The sequence below is a fragment of the Lycorma delicatula genome, chromosome 8 (genome assembly GCF_047948215.1).
Source record: "Lycorma delicatula isolate Av1 chromosome 8, ASM4794821v1, whole genome shotgun sequence".
In the NCBI taxonomy this organism is placed as follows: domain Eukaryota; kingdom Metazoa; phylum Arthropoda; class Insecta; order Hemiptera; family Fulgoridae; genus Lycorma; species Lycorma delicatula.
In genome coordinates this window covers 110,521,799-110,547,730 of record NC_134462.1, presented here as the reverse complement: position 1 = coordinate 110,547,730, position 25,932 = coordinate 110,521,799, and the positions used below count along the sequence as shown (strand labels likewise).

Sequence of the window (25,932 nt, the reverse complement as noted above, 5' to 3'; positions counted from 1 at the left end):
AACAGAACTGTTTACTGAAACAGTTTGTGGGTAGCATGTTCAGTATATCAGGAACAATTTCTAATAGTTTCAGAACTAACAGTTTTTAATTGTGCTCATAAAATAATTAAAATTTTCTAAAGACATATTATTGCAACCATTTTCCTATTTAAATCTCCATTAGTTTCCAACATTAAATAACCTCTTAATATAAGTAAAATATAACCAACCATCTTCTGTTTTTATCAACAATTTTCCTTTAAAAACTTTCTCAGATCCAAAAATGTTTAATGAGATAACTGAAAATTTTGATATAAGAAGGAAACAAGTGTTTAATGGTCGAGATAAAACTCGCTTATCTATAAGAATCACTTATCTTGCTTATCTCGTATGCGCAGAAATTCTAACAGTAGAAGGAAGAATGATCCAAAAGATTTTTCATAAGCAGATTTTTATGCATAACCACTATTATTTGGAAGCAAAAATTGGATCCTGGGAATTTTAATGACCTAGGAATCAACAAAATAAAACTATTGAAAATGGTTAAGTTAAAAAAATAAAATATATATAAACCTCTCCGTGCCTTTAAATTTACTTATCTTTTATACATCAATCAGTATTTCTTTTACACTCATTCCTTTCTACTTTGATATCAAGTGAGAAAATTCTATTTTATCTCCTGGAACAAAAAATCAGCCTATGTAAAGGTGAACTAGCTAGTAGATTTGAATTATTAATCCAAAAATAAGTTAACTGAAATAGTAGTGAATAAATCTAAGTTTTTCTTTACCATTACTAATTTTATCCACATGTTCTGACACAATTTCAAAACAAGTTTTTAGTACGGGTATAAAATTCAGTTATCTTAATATCAGAAAATCAATTATAAAAACCAAAACCTGAAAAAATTTATGTATACTATAAAAGGTTTAATGAAAATAAAAATTTAGAAATCTAATACGTTGTTTTTAAAATATAAATTTTATTATACAAATTATTATTTAGTTTATAAATAAATCACAGCACTTATCACTGTTTTTCTTAACCAACAAATAATGTGCAGTAATACAATAATGTGACACTGTACCTTAAAATACAAAAGTTTCAGTATTTGAAGCAATGGCATCATATAATAATGTGTTATTTAATGGTTTATACTGTTTAGTTATCAACTTAATTGCTTCTTGAGCAGCACACCCACCTGCAAAAACAAAACACAAAATATACCTTGTCAATATAAAATTGATACCATTCATCTATTAATAATTTTGTACAGTACACATCATAAACACTTCACAGTTTTGCTTTTCTTAATTATTTTTCTTTTACATTTACCTACATATAAAATCTTAATTACATTTGCAGTGATGAATGTCTCAGTGCACCCCAACAGTGTATACAACCTACTGTGTATAACTTCAAGGAAGTAGTGCTCTCTTCTAAATAAACAATGTAATTAAAACCAATCATTCACATGTATTGTGATAGCTCAACAGAAACAGTTATTTGTTATTACATTATATATATATGAACAGAACTATAATAAGTACAGCAATCTAACCATATAGTTTTTAAAGATTTTAAGATTAAAATTGTCAATATTGATTCCTAAATCAGATTTGGAAAACTTCCTTTATTCACTTACAGAATGGGTGCTTTGAGATTACATTATATGAGAACCTTTTTTACACAAGTGACTGTTGGAGGTGAAGAATTATTACAATAGTTTTAAAATGACTGAATAAGACTGTGGAAGCCTGCTAACACTTGTTGTCATATATGTAATTACCAACCTCTTTACATCTTAATGTTGTCTTAAAAATTATAAATTCGGGGAGAGGGGAAGATTAGTTAAATATATTGCTATTCTGATTGGTTGAAAACAATCAGTATAGGAATTTATTGCTTTCATTCAAAGTTGAGACATAATTTTAGATAGTGAATGTGATCTATGTGATATGTATATAACTAATGTTACATAGACATTATGTAAGTGAGTATCAAAAATGTTATTAGTTTATTATTATATTAGGTTCTATAATAAAATAATAGAAAAATCTATTTTCAGTTATATGGATCTGTTTCATTATTAGCACCATTTTTGAAAATATTATGAGTAAATTTATTACTAAGAATGATTTACAGTGCTGAAATTGCAGAACTACCAGCAGAAATTTATTTCAAATTACATGTACTGAAATTCATTCATGTTTTGTTTATACAAAACTTTTAAAACTAAGATTAGGAACAATTTTCCAAATACTGTACAGTAAATTACGTGGATCATAATACTTGATTACAAATTAAATAGAATTTTTGAAGGTTTATAAAAATTTAACTTTTATATGTAAAGTTAGTACCTAATATGGTTTTACAGGAACTGCTTTTAACTTTGTAAAACTGCTGTTGTTGACAATCTTTGTGTTGTATACCCAGTCTGGAAAGATGACTGGAGTGTTTCAGAACAAAATTCGGTAAATGATCATCTACATGGCAATCCATGTATGACTGGAAAAGTAATTAGAAAACAAAGGGTGTATGTAACAAGATAAGTATTGGAAGATCTTCCATGTCAGAAAAGTTGATCATATTCGTATAGGATACCAACATAGCCTAGGTAAATCAACTAGATCAGCGTGTTTAGAATTACAAATTCTGCAACAAACTGTGTAGAAAAATTTGGGGAAAATGTCAATAATGACACCTTAAAAATTGCAGTCAGTATAAAGTTGAAGTCTTACATAAAGATCTCTGTGTGAACATGCAGGAATGTATTTATAAGAATATGATTAATTTTTCACAAATTAATTTTTGGTGATGACTATGTATTTCATATTACTTGAAAGATCAAGTAGACTTAAAATGATAATTAATGCTAATCATTAACATGTGTTGTGATAGCTTAGCAAAGATACTTATTTTAATCTTTTATTACATAGAAAGAGAATAATAAGTACAGCAATATGGGAAACAAAAAATACCCCAGAAAAATTGTACCAACACACATATAATTTGGGAAAAGCTTTTGTGTTATTTTCAGTGAAAAAGTGTATGAACCATTCTTATTCACATTAAGTTTTAATTACGTTACATATACATAGTTTTTTTCTGTCATGTAATGCCGCATAACCACTTTGCTTTCTTATAATAATTTGACTATGGATTCTATTTTTGCAATCAGTAAAAACATACCTTTATCATTTTATAGTAACAATAGTAATCTGTTTTCTTTACTAATAAATCCAGTATTGAACCATTTTGAAACACAAAATTTGCATAAATAATTACTAACAATATAATTCTGATGCAGAAGTGGTGTCTCCTAAACGTTTTATTTTTTACATTATAAGTAATGCACAAAAGACAGCACAAATAAAATCATGAATACTTTGAATTCTATTGAATAGTAACATTAGTTAAGAAAGATTAAAATACTGTATTTTTAATAAATCTCTGAATTAAAAATCATTTCTAAGTATGGTTTTATAGTAACTTTCTTTTAAGTTTAACATGGTTTGAAAATTATTAACATCATTATAAGCATAAAAACATGAAACATATATTTTACATAAAGATAAATTTGATCTAAAACACATTATGTTTCACTAAGAGACCACATTAAAAGGGCTAATTATTATTTACATATTAATAAACAAATTTAAAAAATACAGAATTAACTTACCAATAAATGCAGATACAGAATGTAATTCTGCTCCACCATACCTGCAAATCTCATGAACAAAATCATCTTTAGCCAACGGCCCACAGCCCCACTCATTTAACAGTTTAGAAATACATGACTGGAATAAAAACAAACAAATACAATTGCTTTAGTACAATATAGCTTACTTAATTACATACTGAAATTGTAAATAAAATAATTATATTACGCAAATAATAAATAAATTACACCATAGTAATTCATATATACATATATAATTGTCGTAGTGTATTTTCAACTGTGCGAGTTTAATAAAATGATTGTACAGTAAAATACATTCTAGTTAAGCAGAAAAGTTGTCTTCAGTAAAAGACAGGAAAGTATGCTTGCACATATGTCAGTAACGAATACATTTTTTTAGTCTCTTCAGCTATCATGGACTAGTATCCAAATCCTGTTCTGGCATCAAAAAGTCTTCCACCTGTCTTTTTCTGGGCCAACCCTGATCTCATCTACCCTCTGGAACTGTTCAATGTTCTTAAGAGGAGCCTACTGTTTTCCATCCCATTAATGTGCTCTTACCAGTTCTGCTAATATTTCCTTACTATTTCCGTCATTCTTTGTGAACTTTGCCCTAATATTTCGCATATGATAAAAGGGTTACACACCTCTCACTGCTCTAAAACGTTTCATCTCTGCTGCTTCTATATGACTTTCATCTTGTTTAATATTCACCCATGCCTTGCTTCCAAATAATAGAACTGAACATGTCATAACATTATACTTGCATTCGCTTTTCACTTTTTAAAAGACCATCTAATCATTCCGCACATGTTTTGATATTTATTTAACTTTTTTTTTATATCTGGCTCCTCAGCTATTGTAATTTCCCAGCCCAAATAGTTAAATTTACTAACTTTTTAAAAAATTGTAACCTCTAGTTCAATCTTAGAATGTATCATATGTTTACCTCTACGAGCTAAATCTTAGTTTTACCAGTTGAGATTTTAAGATTGTATGCTTTAACCAAATTGTTATAAACAAATACTGCCATTTGCAGCTTATCTTCCAAACATTTAATTATAACCTGATTATCAGCAAACATTAAAATATTCATATACTATCCAATTGAATTCCTACACATTATATAGATAGATCCTCACATTGTTTCCAACTTCTCACTAGATCATTGATGTATATATCAAAAAGTATCGACGACATTTTAATAAAAATAATAAAATCTTGAGAAGTAATTTCCTACCCACCTCAATACAGGAACTAGAATTTTTATGTAAATTTTTAATGAATCTGACTAGATCAGAAGGGAAAACCTCTCAGTTTTTAATACGCTTAATTATATAAAAATGCAATATGAAAGTGAGATTTTGTACTTAAACAATAAACCTGAAATGCTGCTATTTAACCCTCTCAATAAAATGTTATAATAAATAGCTTTATAATTTATGATTAGTTGTTTTCACAACTGCTTTTTTTTTTAACTCTGTTAAGCAATTTTGTAAATCTTTGTTCCTTCAGAATGGGTTTATTTTAAGGTAAGGTATTTTATTTTATTAAGGTAAAGAGTAGATTTATAGAAGATTAGTCAAAAGCAATTAATATCATTTTTAAAGAATAAGGGCTTTTGATAGCACTGATTAAACATAAATCACTTTTACACTGTAATGAAAATGCTCATGAATTAAAACATACATATGAAATGCATTTTTTAACAGCACTCAATTTTCCAACCTTTACTCCATTTTTTGGTAAAAAAAAACGTTTTACATTAAATTTTATAATTTTTTACTAAATCAATTTATCGACTTAAATGATGAAGGTAACATTGTAGATATATTCAGTATTATCTACCATTAACTTTTTATTCTTTAGCCTAAAACAAAATTTTAATAAATAAAAAAGTTATTGTAGTGTAATTTTATATGCATTTAAACCTTAAAATATTATAACAAACTTACATGTTTTAGTAGTTTCATAAACCACCTGGAACCTCCATTTAGTACTCTACAATGCGGCAATGTAAATAGTAGTAAATAATCAACTAAACTAGTGCAGCAAAATTTTTGTACACTTGGGAGGTCAAAATAACTTGTACTCATCAAAAACTTTCAGATTATAATAGTTATTCTGACCTGTACATATCTGACATTAATTCTAAATCCCTCTGGAAATGTTTTAACAACAAATTGCAACAATGCCTGTGATCATTAATTCATTCAAAATTGTTTTGTCCTTATGAATCAACATATTATGTACATTCTTGATAGACCTGAGATAAAAAATACAAAAATACTATGCAAGCTGATGGTAGTTAACTAAGAACTATATAATGATCCATAGGATTTGGTCAGTGAATTACTAAGTAATGATGTAGAGAATCAGATTTGTAGATTAGTAGTTTTCAATATCAATATAACTTTTACAAGTTACTACATTTGATGGTTCAAAATCTGTTCAACAAAGATAGATAAACAATTTATTTTTGCTAGGCATACTTTATTACTAACTAATAATAAAATAATACCACAAGATCTTTGTGAGATCCTGAATGAAGGCATTCTTTATTGTTGCCATATTTTCAGAGTTAATACATCACCTCTTAATCACTGCAATGGTTAAGAGCCATTGCCTTGCAAACTTCATAAATTAATTAATTAAACACAAGTGAAACTTTTATTGGGATAATGTAAAATGATTGTGAAAATACATCTTTCTACCCTTAACTATTTATCTCAGGTCTGGCATTAAAATGTGAGGGACTCCCACGGTGCCAACCTTGCCTTGGATTCGGTTGTTTCACGACTGTCCGGCAAGGTGGACCAGGTTGTGGAGGGAGTCAGGGGCTTCAAACCAGTGACGAGTAAAGCTCTGGATGAACTCCACAAGTCTATAAAACCTGGTCTGGGGGCTTCGTTGTTAGCGACGGAGCTAACCCTGAAGAAGGTCCTGGACCTGCAGAGGGAAAAGATACAATTCTCCTGGGCCACTAAAACAAGGGACCACGGTGTCATCTTGCAAGTCATAAGTGAGCGGCAGGCGAAGCAGCTGCTGGAGGCCGGTGTAACAAGGAATGGGCTGAAAGCTCAGTTGCTGGGCGAGCGGAGGCCGCAGATATTGGTATACGATATGCTAAGAGCGACAAGGGTGGAGAAACCCGAATCCTCAGTTTAGTGCATGGGCAACATCCTACATTGGATATGTCTGTTAAGGATTTCCTGCAGGAAACCAAGGTGGTCAGGCAGCTGGGGAGGGAGGAAGGAAGCCCCAAAGATCCGGCAGGTCTTGGTGGCCGGTGGACATTTGTTTTTCAGGTGGAACTCATGTAGGGTCGTTGACCATCTAGAGGTCGCCCGGTCCTACAAGTGTCAAGGCTTTGGTCACACCTCCCTCGCTGCAGAGCGCAGTAGGAGAGTGTGGTCACTGTGTTCTTCCAGGGTACAGGGCAGTCAATTGCCTGCCAAGTGCACCACCTGTACCTTGGTGAAAGGCAGTGATGCTGGACACTGAGTCGGGGGTAGGCAGTGCAGGGAGTATGATATTGCGCGGGTGGGAGCTGTAAAAAACACAGCTTATGGTGACGCCTGAATTGGGGGAAGACTTTGAAGACAGAATCCACCATGTTGATGCTTGTGCCTGAGGCAGTTCAATCTCTATCATGCCGGGGAGGCCACCAGTGAAGCCATGAGGCTCCTTTAGGAGTACAACCTCGAGGTCCTCTTGATCTAGGAGCCATACGTGGTCAGGGGTAGGGTGGTCGGCTTCCACAGGGTGGATGTTATTCATTCTCATGGGGGAAGGCCGCTCTCTGTAGCCGTGGTTGGCTCAGATTCATTGGGTGTTTTTTGGATGCGCCAATGGTCAGATGAGGAGTTCACCGCTGTGAGAGTCATGAGGGGTACGCTCATTGTCCTACTAGTGTTGGGATACTTCCAGCTTGGATGGAGTATCGATGACTTGCTGGTGAAGTTGGGCAGGATTCTGGACGGTCTCCCGGACACCAGAGTGGTGGTTGCTCTGTACGCTAATGCCAAATCTCCCGCCTGGGGTTCACCACTCACTGACCCCAGAGGTGCTTGTCTCGAACAGTTCGTGGAAGCCAGGAACCTCTACTTGATTAATGATGCAGAACAACTGCCAACCTTCTCTTCCGAACTGGGGGAAAGTTACATCGACGTTACTTTGGTGACAGGCGACTTGCTGCGAAGTACAAGTAGTTGGACAGTCTGGCCTGAGGCCAGTGTGAGCAATCATAGGCTTATAACCTATGAGATCATTTACGGAGGTGGTGTAAGAGCTCCATATTTGGGACGCTATAACCTAAGGGGCCTGGATCAGCACAGATTGCAGCTGCCTTGCAGGGGTTGGAATGGCGCATGGAGCACAGAGAGAAGGTGGAATTGATGTCTGAACAATTCGGCCAGGCCATCAAGACCGGCAGTGATAGGGTCCTATGGCAGCTTCGGCCAATGGATGGACCTTCAGGTAGTGCCCAATCCGCTGATTGGGGAGTACCTGGAACAATCATGACTGCTGCTTCTGGGAAGCCATCTTTTAAACACAGGCGGAAACCTGGGAAAAAGTGGTGATCCACTGACCATAGTGTGGTGCGCACAAGAGTTAGGTCTGCTAGGAGAAGATACCAGCGTCACCCCCTAACGAGGATTATCGTTGATGACGTGCGCACTGAGCGTCTGCGGATCTACCGGCACGCCTTTAATGAGTACGTTCATGCCATCAACGAAGCCACACTCAAGTTATGGCAAGAGTCTATGCGCGAGTTGCAGCGCAGCCCCTGGTAGCTCGCAAAATCATGTTACGGGCCAAAGCCATTGCATGTGCGGTCCAGTGTTCGATCCAGGTTTGGTGGTCGTAACCACACAAACATCTGTGGTGACTTACCAGGTGTTCCTGGATACTCTGTTTCCAGATGCTCCGGAGGGCGAAGCAGAGGTCAGCGTTAGGGCGGGGGCTACGCCCATCCCTGGCATACGGGTTGTGGATCCCGTAGATATAAACCGAGTGGTTTCTCGAATGGCACTGAAAAAGGCACCAAGGATTTACCAACTTGACCCGGATATATTCTACCATCTGCTGCCTGTCATAAGAGAGCTGCTTGGCACGTTGTTCACGGAGTGCCTTAGCTGGGGCTGCTTCCCGACTTGCTGGAAAGTGGCTTTGGTGAGGGTGCTCTTAAAACCAAGGATCCTAGTGAGGTTGGCAGTTATCAGCCCATCAGCCTTTTGCCGTAATCTGTAAGTTGCTTGAAAGGCTTGTTGTAAAACGGCTCTGTGAAAGCAATGAGGTGAACTGTTTTCTATATCGAGGCCAGCATGGCTTCACGAAAGGGGTTGGCACTGAGGACTGCATCTTAAATGTTATTGCCAAGGTGGAAAGCAACGACTGTAAATATGTTTTGGCAATTTTTATAGACATAGAGGTAGCATTTCCTTCTTTGTTTAAGAGCCATTGTCTTGCAAATTTCATAAATTAATTAATTAAACACAAGTGAAACTTTTATTGGGATAATGTAAAATGATTGTGAAAATACATCTTTCTACCTCTATGAGTTGGAATGTCACAATGTCGCAATTGTAGTACGTTGACTATTTGTTTAATCGTACAGCTCTATTTAAAGATGCGCACCTAGCTGCGAAAAAATCTGTCACCAGGGGAAGTTCCGTTCTCGGTCCCTTGCTGTGGAACCTGGCATTTGACATTCTGTGGTTTCTGGGATTGACATTCCCAGAAGGGGTCATGGCCCAAGGCTTTTGCCAATGACCATCTCCTTTTAATTCGTGGTAATTCACAACTGTAGCTGGAAGATCAAATACAAGTGACCTTATCGACCGGAGAGGGCTGGATGGACATTCAAAATTTAAAGGTTTCTGTGCCCAAGATGAAGTTTATGCTTTTCAAGGGTGCAGACAAAGTATCGTACAGTCGAAACTCCATGAAGTATAAAGATTGTGTAATCAGCGAAGTGAAAGTTCATAAGTACCTACATGTTTTGTTTGATGAGAAGTTGCTGTATAGCAACCACATTAAGCAAGTAGCAGCAGAAGCCGTCTCAGTGATGCACAAACTTAGGAGGATTGCTTGGAAGGACTAAGGGTTGTCTGGCTATCAAATGTACATGAGGTACCGAGGTGTCTTCGAAAGCATGATCTCTTATGCGACGCCCATTTGGACGCATAGGTTGGATATGAATAGAGCACTTATTCAAAATTTAAGGATTGCCCAGCGCAGAGCCTTAATTGTATGCACTGGTGTTTTTAAAACAACCTCCTACGAAGCTACCACCATACTGGGAAAGGCTCTTCCAATTGATTTAGTGGTGAAAGTTCAGGCAGCCATGTGGAGATTGTAAAGAGGCTGGGAGGCTGAGGTATTTGGGATGCAGTTTCGGGCTGGGCCAGCACCAGAACAGAACGGTGATCACAATGCAGTGGATCTAAATTACATTCAGGTGCCCATCTCCCGCCTGTGGAAGAGGCTGCAGAACCTCGTGATGGAAGTATGGCAGCTGGAATGGAACACCACAACTAACGGAGGACCCCTGTACAAGTTTATACGGGATGGTATGCCTCGAGATCGTTTTTAAGGGCAACGGGTGCCCAGGTGAGCACCTGGGCACCTGTTGCCCTTGGTTGGTGAGCACCAACCATGTTAATTTGAACCAATATCTGTTTCGGTTCCACCCGGCAGCTGATGAGCTGTGCGTCTGTGAGGAGGTCCAGTCAAATGAACATCTGATGTTTGACTGCCCTGCTTGGGCAGCATATACCGAGGGAAAAATTGGCCACTCACAATCAGCGAGTCAATGTGATGATAACCGCACTGTCAGACCGTGTGAGAGTTCCTTGATGCGGTTGCTATGTTCAACTGACATCAGTAGTTTACTTAAGGAAAAGACTCCTATTGCACTGCTGTAGGAAGCTAACCTTGAGATATATGGCTGATCACCAGCCAATTACGGCTCCAAGCGCTTTAATATGGTGTACAGGTACTTGCTGGCATTCAGCAACCTAGGCGTGGCAGCGAATTGCTGTCTTGACAAAGTAAATTTTAATTTATGGATGTCATATATATTTTTAGTAGTTGACGGGGTTCACCTACCCATTTTAGTAAATATATGACAAGTGAGTGATTGGGACATGTAAGCTGATGGTGTATGGCACCACACTTAGTCTGCTCACTCTGTTAGGTAAGCTCTAGAAGCTATTTAGGACACTGGTCGCTAAATAAACTTTGTTGCACAGACATTTGGTTTTATACTTTGGGGTGACCAAATGGAGTGGAGGCGGGAGAAATGCCAAGTAAACCAATATACCCTTAACTACTAAATTACTTTGTGTTTTTTTATTAAAACTTCCACAATCTACTTCCATAATGAAATAATTTTCTGTAATGAAATCAATTGTTTAGTTTCTATGCAGAACCCAAATAATAAAAAGAAAATCAATGACTAACATACTTTACATTTTATGGAAACATACCTTCATTTTAACAATATCAGGTTCAACCTGATCATCAAATTCACCAGGATAAGTATTGTACTCAGCAAAAAATCGATCAACTGCACGCAACATAACATAATGTATCATCATGCTATCAGGGTCTTCAAGACACAAAGCTAAAAATAGAAATTTTAAACAACCAAATTTAAATGATTAAAAAACATTTTTCTCAACTGAAACAAAGAAATCCTAGTATTCAATTAAATATCACAGATAAATTTAAAATAATATGTAAAATAAGATAAAGATTCAGATCTCATTTCATAATTTGAGATCAGATATTCATTTAGTTATTTTCTGAAACTCTGAATTCAACACATAAATCACCATGTTAACTCATAGGTCCTCTGGTAGTAATTTTGATTTTTTTTTTCAATTTTTGTGGATCATCAAGCATAGATGGACAGAAAGTATATTAAGAACTTTTTAAAAATAAAAAAAATATTAATTTCTTTTTCTTACAATAATTATACTTTTTTCTTTCTTTTTCCTGTTTAGCCTCCGGTAACTACCATTTAGATAATACTTCAGAGGATGAATGAGGATGATATGTATGAGTGTAAATGAAATGTAGTCTTGTACATTCTCAGTTCAACCATTCCTGAGATGTGTGGTTAATTGAAAACCCAACCACCAAAGAACACCGGTATCCACGATCTAGCATTCAAATCCATGTAAAAATAACTGGCTTTACTAGGACTTGAACGCTGGAACTCTCGGCTTCCAAATCAGCTGATTTGGGAAGACGCGTTCACCACTAGACCAACCCGGTGGGTCTACAATAATTATACTGTTAACAGCAAACATCACTTTTCTATGGACATTTTATCAGCCTTATTTAATTTATAATATTTCTGAAAATCAAATACTAAAAAAAGAAAACTTAAACACTAATAAAATGGAAAAAAAAACAAACCTATATCAGCAGCATTATTTGGTTTTGATTCATATTCGTTAGCAATACATGAACCACGTATAACAGCAAGACTAGAAGCATGTTTACAGAACTTTTTAACGTCTGCTTCACTAATAGTATCATCTGGTTGATTTAACTGATGTAGTAACTGTTGTGTTCTTCTAAACACTACTTCAGCATTACGTGCAGCCTCATTGTGATAACTGTAACATATGCTATGGCATTACTAAAACAATTAGAAAAATTTTTTATCCAGATAATATTAGATTTAACACATTGAAGCCGAAGCTGAAACCCAAAAACTTTTGGGCTGACTGAAATAAGCTAAAAGATGAAGGCCAAAAACTTTCGAGACATTGAATTTAATTCTGTATAACAACTTCCACGCCTTATTTTATGCTTAGAGTTTTGTAAACCATTCACTGAATAGTTTAGTTCAAGTCACTCTGTTATCACTGATCTGGTGAGAATTTTTGAAATTATAGTAAAAAACAAACTATTTGCACACTGAAGTTGGAAGTATTGTTGACGGTTGAGTTTCGTTCATCAGGTGTGTATTTCGCAGTTTACTGCAATAAAGTTTTTCTTTATATCTGTGGTATTTATTTAGTGTCTGGTTTACTGTGTTTTTTGATAAGGTTACAAGACTGATAATTCTTGTTATGTAATAACAAATGCTTATAATTACTATGTTATGAAATTATGCATGTTCTATTTATTTTCTTCTGTGTTTTATTACCGACAACTGACTTTATGAATATTTTTGTTTAGTAGGTCCTAATCCAGGTACACTTTCTTGTTGTTATTGTATGTCAATTTCTCTGTTATTTCTTATTAGTGTAAATCGACTAATGTCGTATAATTTTGTTAGTTTTATATTGTGATAATGGATGAGATACATGATTAAAAAACTGTCAGCTTAGTAAATGAAGTTCTCATGGAATCCTTGCTTTTTCCTGTTTAGCCTCCGGTAACTACCGTTTAGATAATACTTCAGAGGATGAATGAGGATGATATGTATGAGTGTAAATGAAGTGTAGTCTTGTACATTCGCAGTTCGACCAATCCTGAGATGTGTGGTTAATTGAAACCCAACCACCAAAGAACACTGGTATCCACGATCTAGCATTCAAATCTATGTAAAAATAACTGGCTTTACTAGGACTTGAACGCTGGAACTCTCGGTTTCCAAATCAGCTGATTTGGGAAGACGCGTTCACCACTAGACCAACCCGGTGGGTCTCATGGAATCCTATTCAGAATCGTTTGATTCTGATTAGAAAATTCTTTTAGTTATTACCAGGAAAACTATTCAAATTGCTTTTGAAAAATTAAACAAACCTATTTTTGATTCTGCGTCTGAAGGGGAGTTAGATAATTCTGATTGTAATCCTGATTATATTGACTCTACTCCAGCTGGTAGGCCTATTAGTTCCTCTCATGATGATGATAATGATTATCATCAATCAAGCTCATGATATCCTAAATAATGAAAATCTTGATAACCTCATGCCATCAGTCAACAATGTGAGAAATTTTAGGTCATCTAAAAGAAAGAGAATATTGTCAACAAACAAAGTGATACAGACTTAGAGTGGTCATTTATTGATAATCTGACATCACTGTCAGTGTTCAATGAGCATAGCGGAATAACTGCTGTTATTGATGAAACTTCCACCCTCTATGATGTATTTTCACTTTTTTCCGGAATCATTCATCAGAGTAATAAAATAAAAAACAAACAGATATTCAAAATCTTTTACTGATAGGCTAAAAAGATAAAATCAATTGAAGAAAAACAGCATATGGGGAAAATGGGTTACAGTGAAACTTTATTTATTCTTTTCTATTATACTTCATATGTGCATTCTAAAGAAATCAAAAATCAAAGGTAACTACTGGGCTAAAAGAAAATTTGTGCAATCTTCATACACCGGTTCATGTATGTCAAGGGAACTTTCTTTCAATTCTCTCCAACTTTCACCTCAACCACAACAATCTGTATATTCCTTAAAATAAAGCTGGACATGATCCAATGTACAAACTAAGGCTATTCTTAGATCAATTGCTTTCACAGTTTCCTGCATCTTTTCCCCTTATGAAAATTTGACAGTAGATGAATGAATATGTGGTTTTCGAGGAAGGCTTCGGTTCTGGGTTTATAATAGAAATATACCAGACAAGTATAGGAAAAAGCTGTATATTGTGTGTGACCAGATATGCTCTTCAGCTTGAAATTTATACTGGCAAAAGGGATGATAATTCAGTTATATCAATATTCCAGAGACTATTGTCTCAGTATCTTGACAAGGGGCATACTGTATTCATGGACAGATTTTACACTTCACTGGCTTTGATTTTTTTTTATGGCAGAGAAAAATAAAAGCTGTTGGCATCTGTATGCTGAATCGCAAAGAGTTATCTAAACAAAATGTACTATCAAAAAAATTGAAGAAATCTGAATGTGTTTTCATGAAATGTGAACATCTTCTATGTCTAAAATGGAAAGACACAAGAGATGTTTTAGTACTGTTATCAGCTCACAAAATGACTCGAACAGATGTTCAAGTTCAATCAAAGGAGGGTATGATTACAAAATCCAAACCTGATGTCATTGTTGACTGTAATAAAAATAACACCAGTGTTGACAGAAATTACCAAATCATTGCCTATTACCCTTTCAAGAGGAAACAAATGAAATGGTGGAAGAAACAATACTTTCATATTTTATGATGGCTGTTTCAAATTCATTTCTCCTTTAGCATGAATTTCAACCTCCAAACTTGAGAAAAAAGTAAATTTAAAAAGTTTATTGAATCGCTTGGAGTAGAATTGGGGAATAAAGGTTGATCTCTTACCCAAAAAACAATCTCTATGTCTGTTGCTTCAAACAGACTCACTGGATGTCACTTTCCAGATGGGAGTCCTCCCACAGAAAAAAAAGCTCGGCCCACACGGGTTTGTAGAGCGTGTTTGGAAAAGAGTAAAGCATCTACTGGGAACACAGAAAGACAAGAAACTGGTTGATGGTGTTCTGACTGTGGTACAGTACTGTGTCTTCCAGACTGTTTCAAACTACACCATACCAAAGCCAGGTACATATAGTCTAATTGCACATTTGCTTTTTGTACATATTTATTTTTATAATTAAGAGAATACTGTAGATTTTTTAATTGTAATAATTTATAGATAGATAGGGTAGTGACTTTATTTTAATTTTCAATCTTGTAAAATTAGTGAAAAAGCATGCAGTAGAGTGAACTCAAAATAGTCACAATTTTATTTCTTCACTTTTTAAACAACATTTTCAATGGATCATCATAACACAAATGGTTATCAGTGGTCTAATTTTTTATTTAAACACTAAACTAAACTGCATGATTTCCTCTTTTAAGTGGTATATAATGTACTTATATTCAATCCATACTTATTTTAAAACAAATTTTAAAATACTACCTAAAAACCCCCAGGCCACTAGGTGTGAGCATGGTTACAATGGCTAGGCTTCAATGTGCAAAATCTATTTACTTAACCCTCGAAGCGGTGAATACATCACTTTTAAAATAAAACATGTCTTTTTCCTAAACTTAAGGCACTTTAATGATATTTACCCTAATCAGGCCTATTTTATACCAAATTAAACAGAAAATCTCAAAGAATACTGTTAAGTTACTTTCTTGATTATTAATGTACAGTAAAATAAAGAATGAGGAATATAATGTCGAAGAGGAAAATCTGTTTCTTTACTGCATACCTCTGAATAATTATACTTATTCTAAGACATACACATAATAGAACATTTTATTCTAAGAAAAACTGTTTTTGTTTCATTATTGCAGCAGAAATGAAAATATAAAAAAAAGTATAATATAAGATACATAATCTGAGTCTTCAATATCAATGTCAGATTCATTTTCATTGTTTAAAATATAATCCTCTATTTTACTATCATGTAGCCCTTTACCTGCCATGTTTTTATAATATAAACAGTGTTTTTATACACCTAAACGAGGAAAAAAAAAATTATTGACACTAAAAATGGTAAAGCAAAACTAAAATAGATGAAAATCAGACAACACAATATGAAGAGTTTACATATATTTTGTTCACAACATAGGTTTTGTTTATAATACTTGAATCACATAATATACTTTTATGAGACTTTATTATCAGAAATTTCTACCTATAACTAGCAATAAACAAGATATTTTAAACATAAACACAAGAACCTGCAAATACAACGCAGCAATGTCAACAATGATAGCTAACTCACAAATGATATCTTGATTTTCATTGCTGTAGAAAATGGCTAAAATGCTCCCAGCGGAAATAAAGAATACTAAGAGAAAGAAGGGAATTTTGCGTTTAAAATGATAGTACAGATAAGAAAATTGGTTAACCGGTTAATTCAAAACACCAATGGGATCATCTGTCAGCAAAATCAACAGTTGCAATCTATGGGCCATGTACCTGTCGATTTAATCAACACTTACTGCTTCGAGGGTTAAAATTTTACAAAAAAAATCACCAGTTGAGGTAAATGGCTTAAAAATGTAAAGAAAGCAAAAGAAAATGATTTAATATAAGATTACAACTTTGTAAAATTTAAAAACAAAATTTCAAAAAACCGACAGACAAAATCAACTAAGAGAACTGACCAAGGGTCAAATATTCAATAAGTTTATGTCAAAAAACTGACAGACAAAATCAACTAAGAGAACTGACCAAGGGTCAAAAATTCAATAACAGTTTATGTACAGTCCTGTTAAATGAACATTTTGATAATTCATCATATTAAGTTTTAATGTACATTATTCACTATGTCTATCAACAGAATAAGTTAAAAACATTAAGAAAGACTACTCATTTTATGAAGACAATTATATAGTACATACACTTGTTGAAGAGTTATATATCGACTTGTTTCAGCAGTCATATCTGGAAGTGAACCTCGTAATGGTAACAAGCCATTACCTTCATTATCAACAAAATCCTTAACAGCTTTAGCTGTAATCCAAAATGGTTTACTCTGGAAAAATCAAAAAATATAAGTAAACCAAAAATTTAATAACAAACTGTTAAATTTTTAAACATGTAAAATAAATACTATACAAATATTTAATGAGATCATGTGTGAAGTAATATACTACAGGTATTGAGACTTTATATATGAGGTACAGGTATGTATAAATTTCATATAAGTATAAGGATAAATTTTATTTGTATATGTGCTCAATTTGGATCATTGTACAGAGAATCTATTTATTCAGTTATTTGTTTAACTGTTAAAAATAGGTAAAACTGTTTTAAATCCAACATATGTTTATTTTTCATCTAAACAAAATAAAACTTATAAATTTGATGAAACTGCATTATTATTATTATTTTCCCCATTCATTTCAAATTACTGAAATAAATGGGGAAATATAACAGAAAATTTAAAACAGTAGTACCAGTACTAGAGTCAATATCCAATTATAACAAGATTTTTAATGGGCTATCATCAACTTTCTCTTATACGTAGGAAAAACAATAATAAAAAAAATAATTTAAGAAAAAATTACAAAACATGAAATTTAAATCCTGTTATAACAATTTTTCTATTTATTTAATCCATCAAATTATTTTTTTCTAAAATCTGAATAAACTGGACATTGTTAAAGTTTTTCACTGATTGATACAATAAAAAAAAATTCATATGGGTCAATGTGATCTGTTCCATTCCTTGATCAGGACTGGTACTACAAAAAGAGAATCGATGTGATCTGTTCACTTAATCATCCTGATCCAGATGGCTATAAGGTTCAAGAACTTTCAGTAGTATGTGAAACACAATTAACAATTTTTCTAAAGCAAAAATAATAATTACCCAAAACTAAAAATGTCTGTTCAAATAAATAATAAAATTAAATATGAACACATTTTTTATTTTTATAGAAAATTCTTCCAAATCTACATTTCTAATTTGAATGCAAAACAGAAATATCAGAAAAAGAAAACAGAAATATAATCAGACAAAATTATAAAATTAGCACAAAACTTTAAAAAAAACTGGAAACTTAGAATAAAACCTAATTCTAAACCACACAATAAGTAATATTAAATAAATGTTTCCATAAAAAATTACAAAAATAAAAAATTCTTAACGTGGTGTGAAAGAGCCAGAGATATTTCATCTTTATTAAGGCAAAGTAAAGATTGCAAACTCCTTTAAATATGACAGGAAAACAGATTACGAATAATTCAAAATAAGCAATAAGAAATAGATAATAAATTTAATAAAAAAATAGATAAATAAAAATTGTTAAAAAGGTAAAACAATTATTTTCTTAACATTCTAGTAAAAAAATAAATTTTATTATTTACATTATTTATTACAACAAAACAAATGTGTAATTACAACAAATACAGATATATAAATAGAAAACTATTCAATTAAAAAATCAGTAATGTAAAACAGCCAGTCACATTCTTAAGAATGAAAATCTGTATAAAAAGAAAACAACAAATACAAATACAAACAAGAAAAAGCCCTATAATATATAACAATACTCTGCTATTAAAATAAAATAGTATTTATTCTTACCAAAGAATTATACTTTTTTATTCAAATTCATGGAAAAGTTAAATATATAAATGCTCAATTAAAGGTGGATGAACTTCTTAATAAATAAATAACCACCACAAAACTAATCATACGATAATGATACTTTTATTTCATACAAACATTACAAGGGCAACTGTTACTGAATACCCCTTAGGCATTTTAAAACATGAGATTTGAAAATATCATTTTTATCCAACATACTCACGTAAAGAGTTAAATCATTTCATCCCTGAGAGACGAAAAAAAATTTTTCAATACATTACAGAAGAAATTACAGCAAAAAAATTAAAAATTACATTTTATTAACATTGATGTTAAAAAGCATTAAAAATAAATAGAAAATGCAAAAAAATAAGTGATCTTTAAATTATATAGAAAAAACAAACTCAGATCATTTGTGAGATCCACTATAAATATGTTAAAGTCAAATAAATAATTATTTTAATAATTAACTTATTAAATTAATTAAAATATTAATGAAAACAAAAGAGGAACAAAATGATATGAGAGAAAATGATAAAAAAGAAATAAACTGACTTCAAGTTAACAAGTCAAGGATTGCCAATCCTTGACAATTATCTGGCATTTTTTTCAATAAAAAACAAAACTGACAGTGGGGTTCAGGGTAAAAGATTACAATAATTAACTCAAATAAAAAAAAAAAATATTAACCTTTCCCCAAGAACAAACAGAAAACAAAATTAATTTTACATACAAAAAAATGATGGACAATATAATATACCTTTGATGTAAGATTAATACAAGAGTTATCATTTAAAATTTCCTTAACACTGGAGGGTATTGTAGTTGGTACAACAACATAATTAACAGCACGTAATGCCTCTTCAAAGTTCTCTTCAGATTCTGGATTACCATGTTCATCCACTTTTATTCCTTTAAACAAAAAATAATTATAGTAAATTATTTCAACAATATACATGTAGATCAAATCTAAAAAAAAAGAACTAATGTACTTAACAAGAATTCTATTTCACAAAAAGTATAAATAAATATGAGATATTAAAAAAATAAGATCCATTTGATTTAAAACACTTATTTAATACCAAATATATAAAAAACCATCAATAAAAGAGGTAACAACTTTTTCCATTTTTTATGTGTAATTGCTGAGACTGGATTAAACAAACACAGCATTAAACAAAAATATCTCTCAATAAACATTTCCATCTATTCTCTGTAAAATACCTCGACTGTTTCTTTTCATTTCCTCATCACTGACATGATGAATTCCTTCAAGTTGTTGTAACTTTCTGAAGAGAAGAAATTACAGGTTGTAATGTTGGGACTATTGCAGTGGTTTTCTCTTGGTATAAATTCAAAAGAATAGGTTCTGCTATTGCAATCACACATATTCATACAAGAATAATTCCACATGAAAGTCTACCTAGACACTTGTTTTTGAGTTCTCTGTATAAGGTATTTCTGAGCATTTCATTACAATGATCAACAGAAAAATTCATTCTAACTATGAACAGTACACAATACAAGCAATAGTACATTATACATATGATTAACACTTTTGCAAAATGTTAAATATTATGGCTTGTAGATGAGATGGATGTGATAACTTATCAAATATTAGTAAATATTTCACACAAATTGGCCAACATTTTTAAACTGGTATTTCTTCAATATTGTAAGGTTTTATTATGTTTTTTTACCATACATGAGTTACAGAATGCATCTCATATTGGACATGAACTAATAAGATTTAATAAGCAGTCACTCTGTATTGAAAAATTATACTGAGGCCAATGTGGTATTATTTAATGCAGAAGGTCTATCATGTTTTCCCTTACCAGGTGGCTGAGAAAACTTGAGTAATATTTATAATAGAAAAATAAATTGCTTTATTGCACGTCTCGCACACAAATCGTTACACTTGAGCTGGTAGAACATTTTAAACTCCAATTTCACATTGTGTTCCATGATTCTGATAAGTTAAAAATGAATTAATAGACCATCATCAAATTAAAGAAATTTAACTTACTTGCAAATAAATTTACTTTGGTAGTAAACAATGGCCATACATCAGTTTCATTCAAATAACCATTCCTTTGTCTTAAATTGAGTTTATTTTCCAAAGGTGAGCATTTATTTGTATTGAAAATATTGAAAACTACATTTTAGCAGATACCTTTCAAAAATGTTCAAGATAAGATTTATGTCAGATTTCATCAGTTTATAATTTGAAACAAGTTGACATATAATAACCAATTGAATTTTCTTAAAGTAGGAGTGTGTAAATTAAGTGTCCAAGCCAACCACTACTGTGAAGTACAGAAGTTGTGAATAATGTGAATGAATGATTAAGATTAAATCTCTCTGAAAATGAGAAACTATTTTTTAAATCTGCTTTTAACAGCAGTTGAGATTACACACTTACTGTAAAGATACCACTGAAAAACAAAAAGAACATTATAAAAAAATGTTAAGGTTTTTTTTAGCGTTATGGCTAAAAAAGATAATTTCAAAGGATTTCATTTAGAAGGATGTACGAACAGCCAATATAAGTGTAAATAGCAAAAATTCTCATTATTATCATGAGTAATATAAACACATTAAACACTGGATATGATAAGACAACTTTTTATTTTTTATAAAATTTTTGTGGATGATGAATGTTGTTATGACATAACCCAACATTTTATTGCATCATCAGAGGAAAATGATTATCAGCAGCATACATCGATATCAGCAAAATGGTGCAAAATGAAGAGTCACATTAAAAGAATTTTTCTACTTTTCAATTAAGCTTAAAGGATTTTTAGTTCCAATCCTCCATGATTTCACTTTTTCCTTTAATACTGGAAAACTTTTAAAATTTTCAATTACAGAATATCCAAGAGTTGGTAAAATAAATTTTTACCAAACCCATCAATGATGGCTAGTGAAACAAAAAGTGGCATTCACCATGCCAAAGGTTTTCAGAAGTGATTAAATAAATTTAGATGAACTTGGTTAAATGTGAGTCTCTCTTACAACTTTCATCAAAAATATCTTCATAAATGTGTTTATAAAGGTTTGAAATAGTGTGTAAAAAAATTACGATTTAATGGCAGACTTTCTTTATTGAAGCAGGTAGGTCAACCAAATGGAATAGTTTTGTTTTTAAAATATATTTCATGCTTGTTCATTATCTTATACTGAGCCAAATATTATATATATATATATATGTATGTTTTTTTTTTGCCCACATTATCATCGTGGGTCAAAATAACAAAAAGCTCATTCTCGGATATTAAAATACTACTAAAATAAAGATAAAAGTAAGATAAGAACTAAATTAATAATAGGATTAAAGCTGAAATAAAAGAAAAATAACCATTAGGATAATATATAGAACACAAATAACAAAATAAAATCAAAAATTTATTTTATATTTTATGGTTATCATTAAATTTTATGAGTTATATTGATTTGCAGCTGATGTTCAGCTGTACAATACCTTCATTATGATGTTCACTGAATAGTAAATGTTACTCTCAGAAAAAGCTACTCTGGCCAGTATCTCTAGTGATTCTACTATATAGCACACTGCTGAATAAAATAAATAAGTTGAATAATTTTTTTCATAATCTTTATGAGAAATAAAAATGTTAAATACTGTAAAGCATATCTGCTAAAATAATAGCAAATTTAAAAAACAGATTCTAGGCAGAACTAACATGTTACTGTCATAGGATTAAGAGATAGGATCATCTGTGCAGATATCAATTTGAGAAAGCTGTTCAGAAGTCATAAAAAATGAATTCTTTCATACAAAAAGCATAAAAATATAAATAACAGTCATAGAGATACAACTTATAGACAAAAAGTGAGATCACTATTTTTCAAAGGTTTTCTTGCAGCTTCAATGTATGTTAACAACTAAGTTATAAGTCATCAGTTACAGTTGCTTTTTATATGAGTAGTGATGTTCATTATACAACCATACCATGATAAAGGTAATATTTATAGGCAACATTCCAATGGATTTGGCATCTTAATAAGCAACAGTAAATATAGCTCAACTTAGTAAATATAGCAACAGGAAAACCAATTCATTCATCACTTTCTCTAGTAATATTTTTATAGATGTTTTACTCTCAAATTTGTGACAAATAACCTATACCTCATGAAAGATCATTTACAACAATTTTTGGTAACAGCATATTACAGGCAATCAGTGTTTGAAAACGATCCTCACATTTTGAAGAATTAAAGGTTAATCACTATGAACAAATTTCAAGCACAAATGAACAGATGATGCACAAGGTGGTTGTAAGGTGTTTATATAAGTATAAACCCAATCCCTAATCAGATGCTCAAACACCTTCAACATATTTATAAACTTAACAGTTAATATAATTTCTTCCTTTGAATGATGTTCACAATTCCCATATTTATACACAAATTTTATTTACTAAAAATAATCAATATTAAAAAAAAAATCATACAGAAGTAATAGCAATACTGTAAAATGTACGGTTTTGTGGATTAGACTATATTTTAAAAATTCAGTCAATGAAAAAAGTGTTATTCAAGCATAAAAAGTATTTAAAAATCCTGTCCATAAATGATTTTAACATAAATTTAAAAAGATTAAACACAAAAAGTAAATATTATTTACAGAGAATTTACCTTTTCTAATTATACTTTTAAAAGCTTCTTTCTCTTTATAATTAGTAGGCAATAGATTTCCATGATTGCATTTCCATTCTAATAGAGCTTTATATAATGGCACTACAAAAGGTACATGCGCATGATCTTTTAACTCCATTTTACTCATGTCAATACTATTCATATGTTCTTTCAAAGATGTAAACGGTCGATCCAATCTCAGATCTGGATTCTGATTATCAGGATGTGTTTCAACAATTGTATGTTCATCTACTTGCACACGAATTGAACCAATAAATCCATAACTTTGGGCTACAATTAGCGGAACACCAAGTTTCCATAGATTTTGTGACAGTGGTATCAAAACACTGTAATAGAAATATTCAGATATTATAAATGTTTTTCAAACATAACAATCAGTAGAAAGAGTATAATAACTAAAAAAATGACGTAATAAATTGTTTATGAAGCGTGTTAAAAAACATCCAATCTCTTTTTCTCAAAAAGATTTTTTTTTATATTTATTACAACATATAATTACTTTCCTTCAAAATAATCTCCTTCCCATTGTACACATTTTTCCAAGAAGTCCCTTCCACTTTGAGAAGCAGCTCTGTAACATACTTTCAATACACCCTGCTTTCAGAGTGTTTTGCAAATTTTCTTTTATGGACTGTATTGCTTCAAATCACAGTTCTTTAAAAAACTTTAATTTTGGAAATAAAAACCATCAACAGAGGTAAGGTCGATTGAGCACAGCGGGTGAAGGATCATAATGAGGAAATCTTTTAATAAATAAAACTTGCAAAATACCAGCGATGCACAGGCTGAATGCATTATCATGGTGAAGGAACCAAGAGTTGTCCACACAACGTTTATGTCTTTTCTTCCTTAAATTTTCAGAGACATCTGATGACTTCTAGGTAGTAGTAGTGATTGATTGCCCTGTGTTAGAAATTCAATGCCATTTTTGGTTTCAGGGTCAATCCATTTGAAGTGACCCGAGGGTGGTTGCTTGAAAAATGTAAAAAAAAATTGAAACTTACCCACTTGTTTCCTTCACGTCTCAAGATCTTAAAACTATATTTTTTTAATTTCTTATTAATGCGGTTTACCTGTGGTGGCCATTTTTGTTACGGTGCACACACCTATTTTGTGACTGTAAGGGTTTATGGAAAAAATCATTACTAAAAAACTATTGGTCCTGGAAGAATGAAACAAAAGAAATTTATTCATTTTTTCTCAAGGTAAAAGATTTGTCCAATGGTTTATTTACCTAACTCTCTTCTTTCTATGATAAAATTACCAATAAAGCTGAACATGAAAAACTGTGAAATTTCACTTTTAGTAATTTTTTTAAGAGGCAGGGATGGCATACACAATTTGAATTATTTTTTTATATGTAGGTATATGTTAGTAGTTTTACCATAAATAATATTAATGGTGATATACTTACCCCTAAATTTTTATGAATTTTTTAAAACTAATTTAAAAAAAAAAATTCAAGCCTGCTTCAAATAACTCTGTTGGGGCTGGTGATAAAAATCTCAAATTTGCACAACTTACAGTGTTTTTGTAGATGTTTATGGCAAATAAAAATGTTTCTTGTGTATTGTTCTAATAAAAAAGTTATAACCTCTCAAAAATGATGAAAAAACTGTTAAAAGCAATATCATCTTGACTCACAAAATAAGTGAACCAAGGGGGTTTCTTGTCTTCTTGGCACTTGAATATTTTTATAATTATTACTATAGTTGAAATAAACTTGTTTAAACTATTCAACTGCAATTTTCATGTTATAACAGGTGCTTGAAGTCATTTCCAGTCATCAGGAAAATTTATGTTGCAATATTCTCATTGATGCGTGTGTATCATTTAGCTTTGCAGTAACAGACTGGTCAATCTGACATTAGTCAGTGACTTAATCACATATTTACAGTGTCTCAAATTTCATACTGTGTTTGGAACTGTTTAAAATAAATAAGTTTTACTTGATAATATTATATCTGAAAATTTTTAAATCAGTTAAATTTTTACATAATTTTCAAGTAATTTCACATAAAACAATGGAAAAACAATGTTCCATAGGAATTTATGTGAATGAATAGTCATAAAACAGTGTACGGTGCAGTGCCAAAAGAACTCATTAAAATCTGTGAATTTAGTGATGAAAATCAACAATTTATTTTTTTACGTGTTAATTCAGATGTCACTAGTGTTTGTAAATACCATGAAAAAAGGTTTTTGTCAAAATTCAGTCACCTGCATGAATAGTTCTGTTGCGATTCTTTGAGAACTTGTAAAAACAGTTAAGAAAAACTTAAGACAAATAATATTAGAGCAAGCTCTTAAAAAAAATTTTTCCAAATTTAGATTTAGTTCCTGGAAAACTTCTTTGTGTTACCTGTTTCAAAAGTATTTTTTCTTAGCAGAACAAAGAACTATATGAATGCAAAGACTGAGAGCAATACATTGCCCCACATCGAAATAATGAACAACTGGATGCTGCTTGTAACATTTTGAGTATATCACCTTCATCAAATTTGAAAAAATTAAGCATGGATCAAAGGCCATCAGCATTAAAATTTAAAATAAATAAGGAATCTTAAAA

The 25,932-nt window shown here is 31.9% G+C and overlaps 1 protein-coding gene across 3 annotated transcripts in view; it reads right to left on the bottom strand.

Moving 5' to 3' along the window:
* APP-BP1 (Nedd8-activating enzyme E1 regulatory subunit APP-BP1) overlaps positions 1-25,932 on the bottom strand; it is a 56,963-nt gene that overhangs the window by 20,583 nt on the left and 10,448 nt on the right. For 2 of the 3 annotated variants that reach the window (XM_075373202.1, XM_075373203.1), the window contains exons 4-10: positions 23,343-23,689; positions 19,441-19,592; positions 16,987-17,120; positions 12,092-12,294; positions 11,155-11,291; positions 3,662-3,779; positions 1,067-1,180 (exon numbers count right to left, since the gene is read on the bottom strand). In XM_075373202.1, coding sequence (XP_075229317.1) covers positions 1,068-1,180; positions 3,662-3,779; positions 11,155-11,291; positions 12,092-12,294; positions 16,987-17,120; positions 19,441-19,592; positions 23,343-23,689 — 1,204 coding nt within the window. In that variant the 3' untranslated portion in view covers position 1,067. Of the gene's footprint in view, positions 1-937; positions 1,181-3,661; positions 3,780-11,154; positions 11,292-12,091; positions 12,295-16,986; positions 17,121-19,440; positions 19,593-23,342; positions 23,690-25,932 lie in introns of those variants that run through there. The other variant, XM_075373201.1, reaches the window with a different exon arrangement.